Below are 20,205 nucleotides of genomic sequence, written 5' to 3' on the forward strand. Positions count from 1 at the left end.
CTACTAGGTATTTACCCAAAGAATACAAAAATACTAATTTGAAGGGATACCTGCATCCTGATGTTTATAGCAGAATTATCTGCAAGAGCCAAATTATAGAAACAACCCAAGTATCCACAGACTGATGAATGGATAAAGAAGCTGTGGTATATATATAGAATGGAATATTACTCAGCCATAGAGCAGAATGAAACCTTGCTATTTGCAATGACATGAATGGAGCTAGAGAGTATAATGGTAAGCGAAATAAATGTTAGAGAAAGACAAATACCGTATGAACTTACGCATATGTGGAATTTAAGAAACAAAAACAACAGAATCCTAGGGGAAAAAAGAGAGAGGCAAATCATTCTCTTCTTGCTCTTGCTTTCTCTTTGCCTTTATCCCACCACACCCTACTGCCCACCTGGAGTCACCATGATATCAGCTTCTAAACTTAAAGCCCGAGCTTTGTGTTTCCTTCTCATTCTTTACAACTGAGGAGTTTCCTTTCTTCATCTTTGATAAACTTGCAGTGTTTCAAAAATTCTAGTTTATTCCACGTGGGTGTGGGGCACACGTGTGCAAGCATATGTGTATGGAGCAGGAAGAAGGTCAGCTTCGTGTGCCATGCTGTTGAAAACTTACCATATGCCTCACCAACATTCTTTTCATTTAGATACCGGAGCTTTTGTTATAAACAAAAACATGTTCATTTTTGAAAATAAGTATTCTAGAATTGTGACTTTTCCCCCAAGATATTGAGGTCCAATATATAAATATGAAGTAGGAGCTTGATGGAAGAGTCCTACCTACTCAGCCACATTCCCTTGTCCGCTCCCTGAATGCCTCTTTGGAATACAGCTTGACAATTCTTGCTCATGGTCCATGAGCTCTACCTGGTATCCTCAGGATATTTAACCACCTCTATCTCAAACATGGGAAAAAGCAAAGCCTTCTCTTTATAATCTTCTAAGTGATTTACCCATTCGATTACAGTTGAATTAGAAAAACCCACAAGCTGCCAGCTTCTATGTGTTTTATCCAAATTCTCCAACATTCAGTCTTGGTTGTAGGGAATATGGCCTACATGATTTTACATGTTCAAATGGCATGAAAAGAGGACAATGTTGTAAGTCAGGGGACTTGGAAATCCATTCCTGGGTCTGCTAATTCTTCTCTGCAGCATGGATGAGGTCTTCCCATCCATCATTTTCTGCTTCTATGAGCAGGAAGGACCAGACAACCTTGAAATTCATTTCTATCTCTGATGGACTAAGAGAACCTAAGGAGTTATTTCCCTCAGTTGTGTGCTGAAAGCCTGGGACAACGATGCCTCTGAGACATCTGGATTCACCTATGATCATCCAGCAAGTAGACAGTCAAGGGGTTAAATATAGGATTCTCTCAGTCCACATCTGAGAGGTTCCCTTACACCAGGGAGTGCAGGTCAAATCTAATCCACTGCCTGTTTTTGGTGTGGTCTAGGCGCTAACAATGGTTTTTACATCTTTAAGTGGTTCAAACAAATCAAAAGAAGAATATGTTAAGATGTGAAAATCATATGAAACTCACATTTTAAAAGTATCCATAAATGCATTCCATTCTTTTGATTAGTAGAACTCTATTACAAAAAAATGGTACTTGGTTATTATTATTATATTTTGAATTTTGTCAGATTTGTGGAAAATTTTCTCTCATTGTGTAAGTGCCTACATAATCCTCAAGTTTGCCTCTTGGTCAGCAAAGCTTAAAATATTTCCTATCTAGCCCTTTACTGAAAAATTTTGCTGATCATGCTTTAGACCATAAGGCCTTACAAGGATGGAGCCAGGGTCCAAAATCAACTACCTTTTGTATACCACAAGCCAGGCTGGTTCAAACAACAGCTTGAGATCCAAACGACATTAGCCCTGTTAAAAAAGGCTGGTTAGCAGAGGTGTAAAAATTACATGTAGTCTTTTAATCAGCTATAGATGGATTCAAATCTGGGATGTGACTGTCCCTGAACAAACTGTATCACATTATACAAGTTCCTTCACAGATCTGAGCCTCCATTTTTCCATCAGCAAATTGGGAATAATTATGCTTGCCTCAGGGGATTGTGCAGGTCAGCCCAGGCTTTAACATAAGATAGAGGCTTAATAAAATATCGATACCTGTAGGTATTGTAAGAAACTGCCCAATAGGGGTATCTGGGTGGCTCAGTTGGTTAGTGTCTGACTCTTGGTTTTGGCTCAGGTCAGGATTTTAGGGTTGGAAGATGGAGCCCAGCATCGGGCTCTCTGCTGGGTGTGGAGCCTGCTTGAGATTCTCTCTCCCTCTCCCTCTGCTCCTCTCTCACTCTCTCTTTCTAAAATAAATTAAAAAATAAAAAACAGTCCAATATTTTGTCCCTTTGTCATTTAAGAGGTAAACTCTTATTTCCTCCGCCCTTGAATCTACGACAATCCCGTGACTTGCTTTGAGCAACAGAATGAAGCAGAAGGGATGATGTGTACCTTCCAGGCTTGGGCCTCAAAAAACCTTGCATCTCCCATTCTTATTGTTTTTGGAACCCTCCACCATTTGAACACACCTTGGATAGCTGGCTGACCACAGGTATGTGACTGAGGTCAGCTTAGCCTACCCCACCCAGACCAGAAGAACTGCCCAGCTGAGCCCAGTCCAAATGCTCAACTTGGATTAAAAGCCCGATAAATGGTGGCTGTCCTAAGTCACAGAATTTGGGGGTGCTTTATTATGTCATGACTCTGACACAGTATCTGTGCCATTCTGATAAAAGAAAGATCTTAGAGTTGTGACCTCAGGCCCCACCAGCACCTAGCCCCCAGCCTTGTGCTAAGGCTACATGGGATTGCCTCTCCTCGCTGCCAGGCCAGGCTGAATTGACTAAGAGCCCCCTGATATATTTCAAACAGACAAGGAAAACCACCTGGAGGAGATAAACACTTTCAGCAATGCAAACTTCTCTGAAACATACATCAGAGATTTATGGAGGCGGCTGTGTACTCTGACTACAAATCAGCTCTCTTGTAGCTCAGCCCAACATGGGAATCACTAGGCTGCTGGTGGCACTGGCCCTCTTGGGAAGGGCCTGGGGCCAAGCAAAGGAAAGCCAGAGCCCGGGGGTAAAGGCTTCGCCATCAAATATGCATGACATTCCCTGCCTCTGAAGGTGCCAAGACTGATTTCAGGATGCAGCTAATCCACAGAGTGCAGCTAATCCATAGATTGCCTAAAGGAGCATCTCCCTAAACAGCACATTCTCACAATGGCCCTGGGACATAAGAATGGCAGGTTTCCTCACATCTCCAGGTGCTAGGGGTGGAAACCCAACGAGATTAAGCAGTTTCCCTGAGGACCCAACTGCACTTAAGAGCTGGAGTTCAGCCAGGGTTTTCTGAGTCCAAATACTTTTCAATAGACAACCATGCTTCCCCATCAGATTTATCATCAAAGACCATTTAAGTCAGAGGGGACCTGTGGAAATTATCTAGCACATCACCTTTGCTTTCCAAATTAACAACAACAAAGATTTATTGGGTATTTGCCATGTTCAATGCAGCCTGCTGAATACTTCACATGCATTAACTCGAATCCCCCAACCCCCTAGGAGGTGGCCGATTATACAATTTGTAGATTAGGCAATGCCACTTTAGCCCACAAAGTCACTTCCCAAAGTTGAACGAGTTAGAGGCAGAACTGGGATATGGATTCACATCCCTCTGACTTCGGAACCTGAGCTTGTTTCCACAAAAACACACAGCCTCTTAGATGGGGACACTGAGGCCCGGAGGGTTGAAAGTCTTGTCCAAGATCAGGCAGCCTGGGTGATTAATTGTCCATTAATCCATCAAGCATTAACTGAGCATCTGCTATTTGTCAGGAGCTAGGCTAGTCAATGAAAGCACAGGCCTGACCCGGACATAGCCACTGCACTTCATGAGTTTAATTAAGGGAGAAGAGAGGTGGTCATAAATTACTCTAATAAAAGGTAATAAATGACAAATATCACAGGGCAGATAGAGAAGAGGTTATCAGAGCTTCTGGCTCCTTTATCCTCCCTGACAGATACACCCCAATACGCTCTTTTACTGCAAGACACTGTCCTCAGAATGTAGGCTTATGTAAATATATATATATATTTAATACGCATATGTATTATATATATATATTTTTTTTTTTCTGTTTATTGGTAACTGGCTATAAACTATTCACTTAGTTGGAGGAAAATATTCAGAAACATTAATGGCTTTAAATTATCTGCCTTCCTGGGTTGTTGTGATGCTTAAATATTGAACAGGCAGCCCCAGGTTCCATCTTTATGTCTCTGGTTCCCATCTTTGTTCCGCTAACCTCTCTTCCCGCTTAGCAGCCTTCCCTTTCTACCAGGGAGGTTTGGGTAAAGGTCCCTGCCCTTTTTGCTAAAGCAAGTCTTGAAACTGCATAATTAGAATGAAGTTCTGCTGGAAACCATGAGATCGTTGCAGGGAGAGGGGGAGGACTGGACACATGTCAGCTCTCTGGGGTCTGGCCCTTTGTCTGGGATGAAATTGTTCTTTTTTCCTCCACCTCTGTGCCATGTCTCGTGCTGGATGCTCCTCCCTGCCCCCACTGCCACGTGCCAAAAGCCTGCTTGCCCTTCCAAACAATGCCTTAGGGTGACTTTCTTTGTGAAGTCTTCAAATTTGTCCTAAATGAAAAGCGTATATACTTTCTGCAAGCCCCTGAGGACAGGGCATGGCTCCCTGAGGTCCGAGGACATCTGACTCTTGTCCTGACGCAGAGAGAGATGCCTCACCTTCCAGAGTCTTCTAGCCCCTCACACCCTCACGGTAGCACTGACGATGCAGAAACACTGGTCAGTGCACGAGAAGCTACAACCGCTTCCTTCCAGGATCTAGACTAGGCTGGTACCATTTCACAGCTTGAAGATCCTACCCGGACTAGCCGGGACTAAAACCCAAGTCATCTGGCAACTGCAGTGTGGGCTCTGTCTGCCCCGAGGTCCCAGTTCCACAGTCTACTAGCTGGATAAACTTGGGCAAGTCACTTAACTGATAGTTGAACTTCCTCTTTTGTAGACGGGGACAATTACAGTCCTTACCTTATGGGATCTGGGGAGGTTTTCAATGAGATAATATGTGATGAGCACAGTACTTAGAATATACTAAATACTCTAAATGCTTGGGAGATGCCAGCGCACCACATCTCCTTAACCATTTGTATTCTACGATGCTCCCAGCTATCTTGTTTTATCCATCTATCCTTCCATCCATCCATCCATCCATCCACATACTCTCCCATTCAGCTGACTGCTATTCTATGCCCGTTCTGTTACACATTGGAGCTACAGAGAGACATAAATCACTGTCCTTCCCATCATGGGACTGTCAGAGCTGGGGAGGGAGACAGATGTGTTCACATGTATTTACAATGGATTGTGATAAAGGCTGAGACAGCAGCACGGGGCCACATGTGCCCAGACAAAGGAGTGGCCCACTCAGCCGAGGTGAGGGCTGAGGGCGGGCCGAGGGTGTGTTCTTCACAGAGAAGATTTTGAAACTGAATTCTCAAAAATGAGTAGAAATCTGCTGTCTGGGGTACAAAGAAGAGAGAAAAGGAGGGTGTTTTAGGCAGAACATGATCTGTACACAGACTTGGAAAGCAAGGCAGGTTGGCTGAATGGAAGAATGGCCAGTGTGCCAGAAGCCACAGAATGCAGAGGCTTGGGACTTGGAGGGCGCTAGGGGCAGGCTGGAACCAGGCTAGGAGGGAGCCTTGTGTAGCAGACTACGGCAACTTTTTACACTATTAGGCATGTTCCTTTCATCTTATAGATTCTTGCTTCTAAAATGGAGTTAAGTGTACCCCAAATGGGTAATGATACTGATATAAGTAAAAGTAATAATAAAACAGTAGTGATAAAAATAACACAATGGAACACACATATTCAATGTGCACCTTTTGCTGGGCTCTGTGCTCCCTGTTTTACAAGCATTGTCTCATTTGCTCCTATAGAAACCCTTTGAAGACAGTACACCATAAGCTTGGTTCTTCTTCCTGGGACATCGATATTGCCTAAAGACTTGAGAAAATGATAAATAATTTAACCAAAAAAATGAGGTAGCATGATTTAAACTAAAACAAGCATGTGCATGTTATGAAATAGAATGTCATGGATTTTTTTTAGGTGGAACCTGGAATTTGGGGTTTATGACCGATGTCTTTCAAATACAGCTATAGACCCTTTGGGAGTGTGTTGATTCTCACATGTCTTTAGGAAGACTTCCCCACAAAAGCTTGAGATGCCCCCAAGGCAAGTGACAGAGGATCAGGGAAATGTAGGCAGGAGAGTGACATGGCCCGATGTAGTGTGTTTGCAAAAGATCGCTCCAGCCCCCAGGGTAGAAGATGGATTTGTGGATGAAGGGGCTGTTGCAGGACTCTGGATGAGGAATAATGGAACCTCAGCCAGGTCAGAGGCAGTGGCCCAGAGAGCATGGGGCAGAGCTGGGAGCTGGGAGCCTCTGTGGGCCACATGAGCAGAACCCTGATATCAGTAATAACATCAGCTACTCATTATTGAGTCAGTCGCCCAAGTGCCAGGTCCTGGGCTACACATTTTGTAGGTATTATCCCACAACCCATATATGACGTTGGTATTATTAATGCCATTTTACAGATGGGAAGACTGAGGCTAACACAGCTTCTTCATTTGCTTAAGCTCATTCAGTTAGCCCATGGTGGTTAGTTCAATTTCAAATAGAAAAGCCCCACTTTTAAACCACTAGCTAAACTTCATCAACCTCGGGATGCTCTTCCTCATATCACAAGCAATCTTCCACGGCTTTAGTTTAGCTCCAACACATTCACTGTTCACTGCCTGTGGACGCTGGGGAGTACCTGCCCAACAGCTGCCTCATAAAACCCTGTTGGAGTCCCCCATTGCCTTCCTCTGTCCGCCTAAGGATGATGCACTTGAGTGTCCACGAGGCCACTCAGGAGGAAGCCAGAGCCACAGACACACATCCGAGCTGCTTTTAACCATGTGCTTCACTCCACGACCCTGGTTCTCCACTGCCCACTCCATCTGCTGCAAACCGCTGAGCCCCACGGCCTGGGCACAAAGCCCACAGAAGCAGAGAGAGGCCAGGTGCTCCTACTCTGGGCCAGAAGGCCCGACACTGCCTCTGCGGCAGGGAGAGGAGCCGGGCAGTGACAGACCGAGAATCCAGACCCATCGGACCGTATCTGGGGCTTCCGAGGGTCAGTGTGGGCAGACGGAGCACTTCCAACATCGTGTGTCTAGGATCGTCTCTGTTCCTTGAGATGAGAATAAATGTTCCGGCGGGGGGGGTGGGGGGGGTGGGACAGAGTCTGTGGTCAAGATGTTTGCACAGATGTGGAGATAAACAAAGAAGCCCAGCTTTCTGTTCTACAGGACTTCCTAGGATCTTCAAGAGTCGAAGATGCATTCGGCAATTTCCAAGAGGCAGAAGGAGAATGCAGAATTTCTATGACTTTTATGGGCCATGGAGTTCTTCAGTCCAAGAAAATCTTGAGGACCCATGGTGGTAAGCATGTGAGCTGGGAACTGCGGGGCTGGTGCATGCTATCCTTAGTCTCTCTTGCAAAAAACCTTATCCAATGGTTGCAGTAAAATCACGAGCACAATGTTATTAAGCCATTTTGAAAATTGCCTTAACAGCATCCACTTGAGCACAGTTAATGTGCTATCCATCAGAGAGTCTATCTCTAGGGGAAACAAGATTCCCTGGAGGTCTGTACCAAGAGGCTTTGGTTTATCTTGGATCCCTCCTACATCACCAATTCAGAAGTTATAAAACTGAGCCACTTTCAAATGATCTTTGAGGTTAATACACTCATTTATTCCACAAATATTTATTAAACACGTTCTGCACATTCTATGTATTAGGTTTATGAATATGAAACACATTTTTTGAGAGGAAGACAGTAAGCAAAGAAAAATAATTTTAGACCACATTATTATGGAACAAGTGAAAAAAGGGTTATATAGCACGTCTTGGGGTAGAAAGCATTAGGCTGGGTGGTCATGGAAGACAGTCTGGAGGAGCTCATATCTGCGATGAGAGCTGAACGGTGGGAGAACAGCCAGGAAAGCAGCCAGGGTCGGGGGGAGGGTGTAAAGAAACACAGCAAGGGGGAGACAGCAAGTTGTCAGATTCGAAAGTGGGGAACCATGTGCTGGCTTCCTGCAATCTGAAGGAAGGCAGTGTGGCTGGATCACGAGGAAATGCCAAGTGAGTCAAGAGAGCAGAAGTCAGATCCAGATGGAACAGGAGATTGGCAAGTAGTTTGGGTTGTAATCTAAGGACAACAGGAAAACCACTGAATGATTTTAATCAGAAAGGGACCTTATCTGGTTTATGTTTCTAAAAAGATTACTCTGGCTACTTTGGGGAGACAGAATCTCAAGGAGGGCATAGTTGCAAGCGGGAGTTGAGAGGTGGCAATGGTCATAATGGTGATGAAGAAAGGGGGGGACAGATTCAAGATACATTTAGGGGGAAAATGCATTTCTTCTCCCATTAGTTCTCTTAGGCCCAATTTGACTTGTAAATCAAAATAACTCGATATCCAATCATCATCTAAGTCAAACAGATTTTCATTAATAAGCAAATTCTGAAATTCTGCCTGAAGAGTGAAGGCCAAGTTTGATGGACAAGTTTGATGCCCCCGCCCCAACCAAAAAAAGTTCCATGTGGCATCGTTTGTGGCACTGTTTAATGGTGAATTATCAGAAACAGCCCAAATGCCCAAGAGTAGAGTCCTCATTAAGACAGTTATGGTGCAAAAGAGGGATTTGGCGGGGGAAGAATTCAGTGGTATAGCGAATGTTTTGGATAGGACACTAAGGAAATGAATTCAGACTGGCAGTGAGAACAGAGGGGAGGTTATGGACTGGGAGTCACTTGTACTCACGGGGGCTGTATTTGCAGGGAGGATCTAGGAGGGGAATTCTTGGTGAACGATGGAAGACAAAAGATGGATAGGTAAGGCTGAATGAAACTACAAATGACCCTGAACAAAAATAAGATAGGACAAATACATGACAATATTTATTCAGCTCCTGACACACATTAGCTGAGCATTCCATGCTGTCCACCTTCACCACTTCATCCGATCTTCACAGCAACGATCTGGGGTGGGGATTGACAACCCATTGTACAGAAGAGGAGACTGAGCCTCAGAGACATCCAGGGACTCTTTGAAAGCCACACAAGTTGAAGTTGACTGGGCTGGGAATAGCACTGCATGCTGCTGACTTCAAAGCAACTTAATCATCATTATGTATCAGTTCAACCTGGGGTTTACTATGTGAATTTCAAAAAGCAACTCCACCACCAACTTCTGCCTTGATATATGACCTCAGTTTAATGTGCAGATCCTTGGTGTAGCACAGGGTTCGGGATTTCACAGGATAAAACTGGGGAACACAGGTAGGACCTCACTAGCTTAGAACACAGTGGTTTAGTTAATGTTTGGAACTCAGCCGGTTTAGTTCTTCCTGGCTCTCCTACTTACTTGGGCGTCCCTTTGGGCAAGTTACTGCAGCTTCCTGTGCCTTGTGATATCATCTGTAAAATGGGAATTACCACTGTACCTCCTACATAGGGTTTCTGAGAATCAAATGTAAAAAAGAGGTACATAGTATTTAGCCTGCTACCTGGAGTAAGTGTCCATAAATGACAATTTCTCATAGGGTTAGGGAGGTCATTTAAGGCAGGGAGAATGGCATGGAAAGGAACACAGAAGTGGAATATACAGATTTAGATGAGACAGAAGAGAGACGAGAGCTCAGCAATGGTCTTGAATGTCCTTTCCACAAGCCCAGACACTTCTGAAGGCACTGGACAGCCACTAAAGCTCTGGAAGAAGAGGAGTGACGTCATTAGAACTATGTTCATAGGAACTAGAGACATGAGAGGCCAGAAGAAGAGAAGAGCTGTAGGCTACTGAGTGAATGTAAAGAAAAGGGAAGGGATTGGGATGCCAAGCAATGATAAGGGGGTTCATCCCATTGACAAAGTCATACAGATGACCAGAGAAAGAAAGAGGTGATGATGGTGATGATGAGGAGGAGGAGGAGGAGGAGGAGAGAATGGGAAGAGGAGGAAGAGAAGGAGAAGGAAGGAAAGATCTACCTTTTATTGCATGCTGGGTGGGGCACTGTGCTAAGATATCATAACAATCCTATGAGAGAGGAGTGGCATGGAGAAGCAGAGCAACCTGCCCAAGGTGACATGATTAGTTAAGAGTAGAACCAACATTTGAATCCGGTTCTGTCTCATTGACAGTGCTTCTACTCTTGACAGCAATACGACTCAGGCTATCGAAGAGTGACTCCAAAACCTGTTCTGGTATCCCAGCTTGGGGACGCCTTCCATGAGAACGTCCACCTCTCCTGCACTCTCCAAAGCGCCACCAGCTACGATGTAAAGGGCATCTACTGTGCTCGGGGCCCCTGTGAGGCACTTTCCATAGATTGTTGCCAATCTTCTCAGCCACTCCGAAAGACGGATGGTCCATTCCCGCCTCAAATGAGGCAGCTGGGGCTCAGAGACGCTCCACACCCAGGGGCACAGGTATGCTGTCTATAAGCCTCAGCTGAGATGACCGATCGGGGACACCGCGGCACGATTCTGGGAGTACAGGGCAGCAAGGGAAGGGGGCACAGCTCTTGCCGGTACCTTCAGAACCTGGGGACAGCCCGCTGACACCCTGGCAAGCGGTGCTGGGAGGGCCTACCTCGAGACTTGCTCCTCCGCTTCCGCTTCCCTGCCGAGGCCCTGCGCGGGGCTGGCTGCAGCTGACCGATCTCGATGGGCGTGTTAGCGCGGAAACTCTCCTTGAACTTCTGCATCAGGGACTCCACTGTCTCCTGCGTCGCCTCAGCTGCTGCTACAGGGTGGGCAATGGGGCTGAGGTTAGGGCTCGGCCCACCCCCAGCCCCTGGAGGACTGGGCCTGGCCACCCTGAGTCCCTAGAGCTCCCTCCCTGACCCACGAGGATACAGAAGCCACAGGTACCAGTATCTGTTGGCTTCCTCACTTATGCATTCAACACACACTATGTTCCAGGCAGTGCCCCAAGCCCGTGAGATATGGTGGTGAAAAGTCAGACACAATCCATGATTCAAGGGATTCATAGCTTGGAAGGACACATACCCAGGCATTCCCAACACTGCAATACTTTGGTGATAGGAGAGTACAGAGTACCAGAGTAGCACCGAGAAGGGTCCTTTCACCCATCCGGGGAGTCAAGGCAGGCTTCCTGGAGGAGGCACTATTTATACAGACACCTTAAGGATGAATAGGAATTAGCAAAGAGAGTAGAATCAGGGTACGGTTACTAAAGAGATTTGGGATAAGAAAGATTGCCTGGGTAGGAGGAGAACCATGTACAAAGATCTGAAGCCAGAAAGAGCATGATGCTTAAGCAACTGACAGGAGTTCAGTGTGGCTCCAAGGGAGCATGTGAAGACAAGGCCGGGCCAGAGAGGTAGATCACTGTCAATCGCATCAAGGAGTTTGGAATGCATGCTAATGGCGAAAGCTGTTCACTGAAAATTCACAGAAGACTAGCATGTTCAAAATAAGTCCCTTTGACAACAATTCCTAAGGAGAGTGTGGAGAATCCAACACAGAGGCTATTGCAGTAGCCAGTCAGAGGCCACGGTGGCCTGAACCAGAACAGTGGCAATGAAGGAAGATGGCAGTCTGTCAGTCAAACATTTGAGAAGTACTGTGACATGGAGATCACTGGGTACAATAGCCCAACATTACTGAAGGGAAACTGAGCACCTGGGAGTGGAACACACAGATTTAGGTGAGACAGCAGCGAGACAAGATCTCTGCAATGGCATACGACTCCCTCCAAGCTAGCAAGTGGCAAAGTCAAGCCTTCTAACTCTGGCTCCAATGCTCCATTTTTATCAATACCCTCGATGGATTTGTTAGTAGCCTCATTCCTATAAAGTTTCAAAATTGAGACTGGTAGAAAGTTCCAGAGAATGCTAAGAGTGAGGTTAGAAGGGCAGAGAGAAAAAGGTGGAAGATAAAAGAGAAAAAAAAAAAAGCAGAAAAGCTCAAGAAGGAAGGAGAGGGGCAACATAAAAGGCAAGGAGAAGAAATGGGAAGGAAGCTAAGGAAACCGTCTAAATGGCCTCGCTGCCTTTGTTCTGAGAAATTCCCAAAGAGAGTCCCAACTTTGAAATCTTCAAGCTCAGCCCTCCCTCCATCTATGTCTCTAGAGGCAAGGACGCTTCTTCAGTTTTGAGCTACCCGCTGTCTAAGGCCAGGAGATGGTATGTGCAAAAGATTCCTGTTTCTTTGAAGGGATTTCACCAGACTGGACAAGAAGGCTTCTGAACATCCCCACACCAACTTCTAAGGAGCTCCTGTTTTCCCGGGTAAGCTTTTTGGCTTAGACAGATGCATCTGGGGCATAGCTCATACCCAGGCAGCTGGTTTGGGCACTGGGCTCTGTGAGAAGCTCTGTCTTTGAGGACATAGGGGAAATCCATGCTTGCTCAGGAAAAGGCAATTGACAATACAAATGGACCACATGGTGGCATTATAACTTCCTCACCTGCCTGTCTTGTTGTCTTCCTAGATATCTCCATTAGGTCTACTTAAAGGTGAACCGAGAAGAACAACCCAAACATGGGACACCTACTCCAAGCCTACCATGCACAGCCCTCCAGCAAGAGGCTACCCTCCAGACCTGAGAAGCACTTCCACACCCAGTCCTGATGGTTTAAACCTAGAGATGAGCATGATTGGCCCCAAACTGTAAGAGTTGGACTATACTGTGGTCAAAAGTTTAGAGCAAGCCATAGTCTGAAATCCTCCAAGGGAGGGGCCCATATAGGTTGCCAACATTCATGCCTTCATTCATCTTCCTGTTCGTTCATGCATCCATTCAACAGTGTTTTCAGAAAAACCATAATGTATCTGTGACAAGTACAGGAGGTATTGTCTTAGCTTGGGCCGCCGAAACAAAACTCATAGATTGGGTGACTTAACAAAAATTTATGTTCTCACAGCTCTAAAGGCTGGAAGTTTTGAGATCAGGATGCCAGGATGGTTGGGTTCTAGTGAGGTCTCTCTCCTTGGCTTACAGACAGGCAGCTCGTCGTGAGCTCACATAGTAGGGAGAGAGAACCCGAGGCAGGGAGGCAGAGACAGAGATAAAGAGAGAGGGAAAGAGAGAGATCTTCCTCTTTTTCTGACACCCAGTCCTATCTGATTAGGGCCCCACCTTCATGATCTTATTTAATTTTAATTCCCTCTTAAAGATCCTATCTCCAGATACAGTCTGCTGTGGATTGACCTGTGTCCCTCCAAATTTCTTATGTTGAAGCCCTAACCCCCAATGTGACTATATTTGGAGATAGGGCTTTTAGTAGGTAATTAAAGTTAAATGAGGTCATAAAGGTGAGGTCCTCATCCAATAGGATCAGTGTCTTTATAAGAAGAGGAAGAAATCTCTCTCTCTCTCTCTCCTCTTGCTTTCCCCACGTACATGTATACGCTCAGAAAGGCCACGTGAGTACACAGTGAGAAGGCAGCCATCTTGCAAGCCAGACCCCAACTGTCTGGTGTCCTGGTCTTGGCCTCCTAGCCTCCAGAACTGTGAGAAAATAAATGTCTGTTGTTTAAGCCACCCTATCTATGCTATTTTGTTATGTCAGCCCAAGTAGACAAACACAGTCATACTGAGATTAAGGTTTCAATATATATCATGCGGTCCATAACAGAAAAGACAAACAACCCCCACCCCGCAAAGTGCTCACCATATAGACAGGATGGACCAAGATTAATGAAATGATATACATATACATGTAAAAAACTTTAAGTGACGTATACCACAAAGGAGAGGAGAAAGAGGATCCAGAGGCTCTCTTAGCGGAATATGACCTAGTTTAGGAAAATCATGGAAATTTGCTTCAAGGAGTGGGTAGTGGGACTAAGGGCTGAAAAAAGTAGGAGTTAATCAGGTGATGAGGTAGTGGCGGGGGAGGGGCGAGGCAAAGAGAACAGGAGAGGAGGGGAAGAATTCAAACAAAGAACCCTTTGAGGAGAAGGAATATGGAAGGAGCTGCACCACCACTCACTGGGACCGAAACACTGAAAGCAAGTGGCATGAGATCATGCTGGAGAGGCAGGAAGTCGTAACCCCAACCCCAACCCCAACCGTTCTGGGCCTTATTAAGGACAGAACACGCTGACAATTTTAGACTGAAGAGAGGCTTGATCAGATTTTCACGTAGGGAAGATCGTTCCAGCAGCAGACAGCAGAATTCACTGGAGATGGACAGAAATAGAAGTAAGAAGACCAGCCAGGAGGACGGGGCATTTGTGCAGAAGTCCACATACGAGATGATGATCCCTAGATAGGGAAGCAGAGGCAGAGATAGAGAAGTAGACAGCAGAGCAGAAAGAGCAGAGACAGAAACAGTGCAGACAGAGAATTGGGCACATCTGAGAGTTATCTTGCAGGCACAACTCCCTCAGGAGGTGGTGGCTGACTGGAAAGTGCGGATGAGGGAGAGTGGCAGGTATGGAAGATGACTCCTGGCCTGGCTTCCACAGAGGCGTCATGAAGGCGCCTCTCAAGAAAGGGAGCTCTGGAAGAGAACACATTCCAGAGGACTGAAAACATGAGCTGGGTCTGAGATACGAATACCTGGTGTCTTCTGGACGTCTAAGGAGAGGTGTCGAGTAGACGGCAGGTTAGGTGGGTCTCACACTCACAAGAAAGAGCTAGACTCCTGGAGTCTCTGCACATGCGCTCCTTGGAAGAGGTAGAGAAGCACGGTATGTGGTGGTTAAGAACACGAGCTTCTGGCACAGTGTAGGCAATGGAACACATGTTCATTCCTGATCTGTACGGGCTGTTCTCCATTTGCTCCCCATGATCCAGCCCCACCCCAGGCTCATTCCACCCCACTCTATGTCCTGGAGGCAGACCTTCTATGGACTACATCCCTGCTCCTTGTTACGTGGCTACCAGTTGGCTTTGCCCATTGGGATGCTCTGGTAGGATACAGGAGGAGAGGATTTGGACATAGGTCTTCCCTTGCTCCTTTCCTGTCTCTGCGCCTGATTCCCCAGAGTCTGGAACCCTTGACAATCACAGCTTCTTCTGCCAGGGGTCCCTGTCCATAGATCCAGTCCTCAAAGCCTCCAGGAAAACCATTTCCTCTCCCTGCCCCTTCGGTTCTAAGAGTCAGTAGTGGCTTCCTGATATTTCTTGTCCCTGGTTCTTCAATACCCCCATGTTGATTCTCTTCACTCTGCCTATGCCCCTATAAATAATTGCTTCATTGACATTCTCCTAAAAGGCCCATCTGAAGGTGCCTTCTTTGTCCAGCTGAGACCTCCACTGATCCACCATCCCTTTTTGTTGTGCCTCTAACATTCACTGATTCTAAAGATCAGCCTCTCCCCATCCTGCTATTTCTGCTTCCCTTTCTCCTAAACCGATGCAGACAGGACTGGCTGGGAGGACAGGAAGACGTGGAGAGGGAAGGTTTGCTCCTCTGAGCTGCAAGGGCTTCTGATCCCGGCTGTAACAAATCCCATCCATCTGTTTGGCTGCTCTCGCCTTGGCAGCAGTGCCAAGAGCCCAGACTTACAGGGGAAGTGCCTGTGCAAAGCCCCTCCATGGCCCACCTTGTTCCACCTCCTGCTCTCCCCTGCCCCCATCCCCATGATCCCTTTCGGGAGCTCTATCAATATCAATATATCAAGGTGTCCAAACAAGCCACACTACCTCCTGGTACCCGCTGAGCTCTGCCTCCCCAGAGCAGCAAAATGCTCACCCGTCGCCTGGATGAATGCAACAGATGGTGCCTGATCTGAGCATCGCGGCAGGCCCAGGAAGGGAGGGGGAGGTGGGGAAGCTGCCTCTTTCTACCACAGGAGAGACTGTCAGGTTTAATGGGTATGAACCACAGGGCCCAAGCAGAGGAGCCCCAGCCCCCACGACAGAGAGAGGGGAGGAGAGAAAAAGGGAGGAGGGAGGAAGAGAGAAACAAGAGTGCAAAGGAAAAGTGTGGTCAGTAATAAAGGCAGGGGGCATGAAAGGAGGAGGCAGAGAAGAGTGGAAGGGAGGGAGAGAGCAGGAAAAGAATTCAGAGGGAAGGAGGGGAAGTGGCAAGGACAGGAGAGGAGACAGAAAAGGCAGGAGAAGGGAAAGGAGAGGCGAAAGAGAGGGCAGATCTTGAGGGCCTTTGCAAAGACATATGGTTCCCAGATACCAGGCAAGCTCCAGCCTGGTCCTCTGCCCTGAACGCCGTGTCTACCCTAGAGCCCAACAATTCTGCATTCAAACTCCCCCGACACACAGCCTGGAATGTCCTACCACCGACACTTGCAGAAGTTCAGGTTCAGATTCCTGCACCACCTTCATCATCCTCTTTAATTTTTCTAGACTCATCTAGCCTCTGTAGGGAGAAAATTCACCATCCTTGAATACCAACTCTTTGCTAGGCAAGGAGCCTGGTATCTCCTTACGGTTTCTCATCTATTGCTAACAGGCTTGAAAGGTAAGTACCATTAGCTGGTGTTTAGAAATGAGAAAACTGAGGCTCAGAGAAGTTAAATCATCTCCTAAGGTCACACAGCTTAGAAATGGCAGAGCTGGGCAGTCGTTAAGCGTCTGCCTTCGGCTCAGGTCATGATCCCAGGGTCCTGGGATCGAGCCCCGCATCGGGCTCCCTGCTCCCTGCTCCCTGCTCCCTGCTCCGCGGGAAGCCTGCTTCTCCCTCTCCCACTCCCCCTGCTTGTGTTCCCTCTCTCACTATATCTCTCTCTGTCAAATAAATAAATAAAATCTTAAAAAAAAAAAGAAATGGCAGAGCTGGGATGGGGACCCAGGTTACAGTAACACTGACGAGCCTGGCTCCATCCAGTGCACCACCCTATGCATCTTCTTTCTGGTTTGTTGGTGGATGGAAGTGGATAGTCCAGTCTTGAGGTTTGGAGGTTAGTTCTCAGGGCCTGGGAGGTGACTCCGACAGCCCAGCCCCTCTTAAAGCATCCAGGCAAGGAGCCCCAGACAACCTGGCCCTGGCTGGAACCAGGGGTTCACCTTGCCTGGAGACTGGCCAGCTATGCCAGAGGCATCTTGCTCAGTGTTGACGGTCAAGGCTGTCCAGCCTGGAGGTCCTAGGCTCAACTCGTGCCCCATTTTGTCCCAGCTCTGTCTTACTACAGAACTATGTTCAGAGAACCAAGCCACAGGTGGGTATTAACTAGCCACACTGACTAGTGCAAATGACAAAGTCAACTCAGGTTCCAATGTCTGCTCCGCCATTGTGAGACCTTGAGTCACTCCCTTCTCTTTCACAACACTCAGTTTATTTCTTTGTAAACATCTGCAGGGCTGTGGGAGGACTGAATGTAATTACATACTTAAGTTGTCTAACAGAGCTCCTAGAACATAGTGAGTGCTCAAGAAAGAGCACTCATTACCAAATTTCCTCTCACTTACCCTTTGGCTTCATGACTGGTCAATCATTTCATTCATCCATCCATCCATCCATTCATGTGTTCATTCATTCATTTTGTAAGTCACCCGCATATAAAATGTCCACTTTGAAAATTCTTTCAGAGAGTATATAGTTCCTCTTTTATTCGTATGTGAAAACAAAGGCACCAAGTGACAAAGTCACGACAGAAGTCCACAGAAGACCAAGGTCCAGCCCTCAGGTCTCCTGTTTTACCATACTCTTCCCTAATTCCCCAAATTCTAAGATAATTTTAACCTCAGATCTAGTGATGTTTAATTTTATATATCAACTTGTCTAGGCCACGGTACAGAGAGAGTTGGTCAAGCATTATTCTTTGTGTTTCTGTGAAGCTTTGTTTTGTTGTTGTTGCTTTGTTTTGTTTTGTTAGATAAGATTAACATTTAACTTAGTAGACTTTGAGTAAGGCAGATAACCCTCTATAATGAGGGTGGGCTTCATCCAACTAGTTGAAGGCCTTAATAGAAAAAAGGGAAGAAGAATTCTGACAGCAAATCACCTCCAGACTTGAGCTGCAGCATTAAATGTTCCCTGCATCTCTAGCCTATCCGTCTTCCCTGAAGATTTGGAACTTGTCAGCCTCCAGAATCATAGGAGTCATTTCCTTAAAACAAACACACAAACAAATCTCTAGATAGATGCTGATAGAGATAGAAAGAGGTAGAGAGATAGAGAGCTAGGAAAAAATAAATAAATAAATAAATAAATAAATAAATAAATAAATAAATATATATATATATATATATATATATATATATATATATATAATCAATATGTGATAGAGATATAGATACCTCCTATTGGTTCTGTTTCTCTGGACAACCCTGACTAATACAGACCTCAGTCTGTGTCCCAGGCTTTGGACTGAGCACACTTAGATGCCAGGATTGTGGGGACAGTAATAAGAAGACATCCCAGTCCTAAAGCACATACCAGCTGGGAGGACCTGGTATAAAAGCAAAGAACCATCACATTTGGAAGTTGTGAGAATCTAGTCACCGAATCCAACACTGCATCTCATATAAGGAGCCACCTCTTCACGAAAAGAAAAAAAAAAAAAAAGAAAATAGTATTCCTCAGCCAGATGACAATACTCCACGAGTAGAACACATTTAAAACAAAACCCATATACACATTTTTTAAAATGGCCACCTCTTCCCAGTTCTCAGGGTTAAAAAGTTGATGGATAGAATTTTCTCACTTTTTAGTGTTTTTATTTTTTTCTTTTTCCCTCCCACACATTTTCTTAAACCTTTGATGCCTGCTACAGCTTATCTTCAAGCAAGCGCCTACAGGCAAGACAAATGAACAAACAGCAGCAAGTATAAATTGGAAAACTTGGGAACAGCCTTTTCTTACAAACACGATCTTGGGCCTGTCAGCTAACATTGCAGACTTGGAGGGTGGTCATAATTTCTGCTGGAGAACTGAATCAAGCTGGAACGATGGAATAAAAATTAGTGATAATTTGCCTCTGCTCTCTTCAAAACACAATACCTTCCAGGTTCACTGGTGCTGGTTCCACAGTCCCTAGCCAGGACACAGAGGGTCTCGAAGATTCTTTTCAGCTCCGTGGCCCTGTAGTTCTAAATGTAAATGAAACTGCTTTCAATAAGATGAATGCAGTAACCACAAGAACTGCACTCCCGACTTCGCAGGGCCTTCTTATCTCTCGAGAATGCTATCCTTACAATCTCCTATTTTTATAGAGCCCAGAAAGGCACAAAGGAGATTTCCAGAGTTTGGGCTGAAGTTGAAACAGCAGGCCAACAAGTCCTGTGCAGGAGAGAAAGGGTCAAGTAACTGGACAGGCAGGGTCCAAGCCTTTTTGGTCTCTTGATTAGCACCTGGATAGCAAGGCATGGCTATGGAAAGGCTTTGGAATCAGCTGCAGTTTGGAATGTTAAGTCCTGTTTCTTACCAGCTGTGAGATGTGGGCAAGCCACTTAACCACTCAAAGTCTCAGCTTTCCTGAGTGTTAAGCTGAGGTTTGCAATTCCAAATTCATAAAGCTGTTTTTGGATTAAATGAGATGCTAAAATGCTTATCGTGGTGCCTGATGCAGAGTAAGCATTTAAGAAATGAGAGTTAATACTGTTATTTTTACAGCCAAAAAGATCTTAAACCATCAGTCATAGCGAATCCAGATCTTCTGCCCAAACCTGCGGGGCAGAGACAAGTCCAGAATCTGTTGGGACTCACAGACACTAGCCATATTCCTCTCCCAGAGTCATCCTTTCTGTAACTGCACAGGAAGGCCAAGCATATGGCTCTGCACTCCCTGGGATTCTACTATTGGAATTCTGCAGCCAACACCAGTCCTGAGTGCTGTATCCAGACGTGGGCACTGGAGACACAGGGATGAAATGTACATTGCCCCTTCTTTCAAGCATGATGCTCTTTAGTGGAAGAGACAGGTAAACATAATGAAAAGAGTGTGTGCTAAATGCCCAGAGAAGTGTGACAAGAAAACTGAGAATGTGCCCTCCAATTCCTTTTGCAAGTGGAAAGGCTCTGGAAAATTCCTGGAGATGCCAACTCATCCAAGCCTTAAAGAATGCAGAACCAGGTAAAGGGGACTATATAAATTGCATAAGACTATTGAATCACAGACCTGTACCTCTGAAACAAATAATACA

At 45.9% G+C, this 20,205-nt stretch overlaps 1 protein-coding gene across 4 annotated transcripts in view; it reads right to left on the bottom strand.

Moving 5' to 3' along the window:
- ASTN2 (astrotactin 2) overlaps positions 1 to 20,205 on the bottom strand; it is an 865,335-nt gene that overhangs the window by 596,619 nt on the left and 248,511 nt on the right. For 2 of the 4 annotated variants that reach the window (XM_078061681.1, XM_078061679.1), the window contains exon 4: positions 10,777 to 10,929. The exons of 1 other annotated variant lie outside the window; for it this stretch is intronic. In XM_078061681.1, coding sequence (XP_077917807.1) covers positions 10,777 to 10,929 — 153 coding nt within the window. The remainder of the gene's footprint in view (positions 1 to 10,776; positions 10,930 to 20,205) is intronic. One more of the 4 variants, XM_078061680.1, reaches the window with a different exon arrangement.

The sequence above is a fragment of the Halichoerus grypus genome, chromosome 14 (genome assembly GCF_964656455.1).
Source record: "Halichoerus grypus chromosome 14, mHalGry1.hap1.1, whole genome shotgun sequence".
Taxonomy (NCBI): domain Eukaryota; kingdom Metazoa; phylum Chordata; class Mammalia; order Carnivora; family Phocidae; genus Halichoerus; species Halichoerus grypus.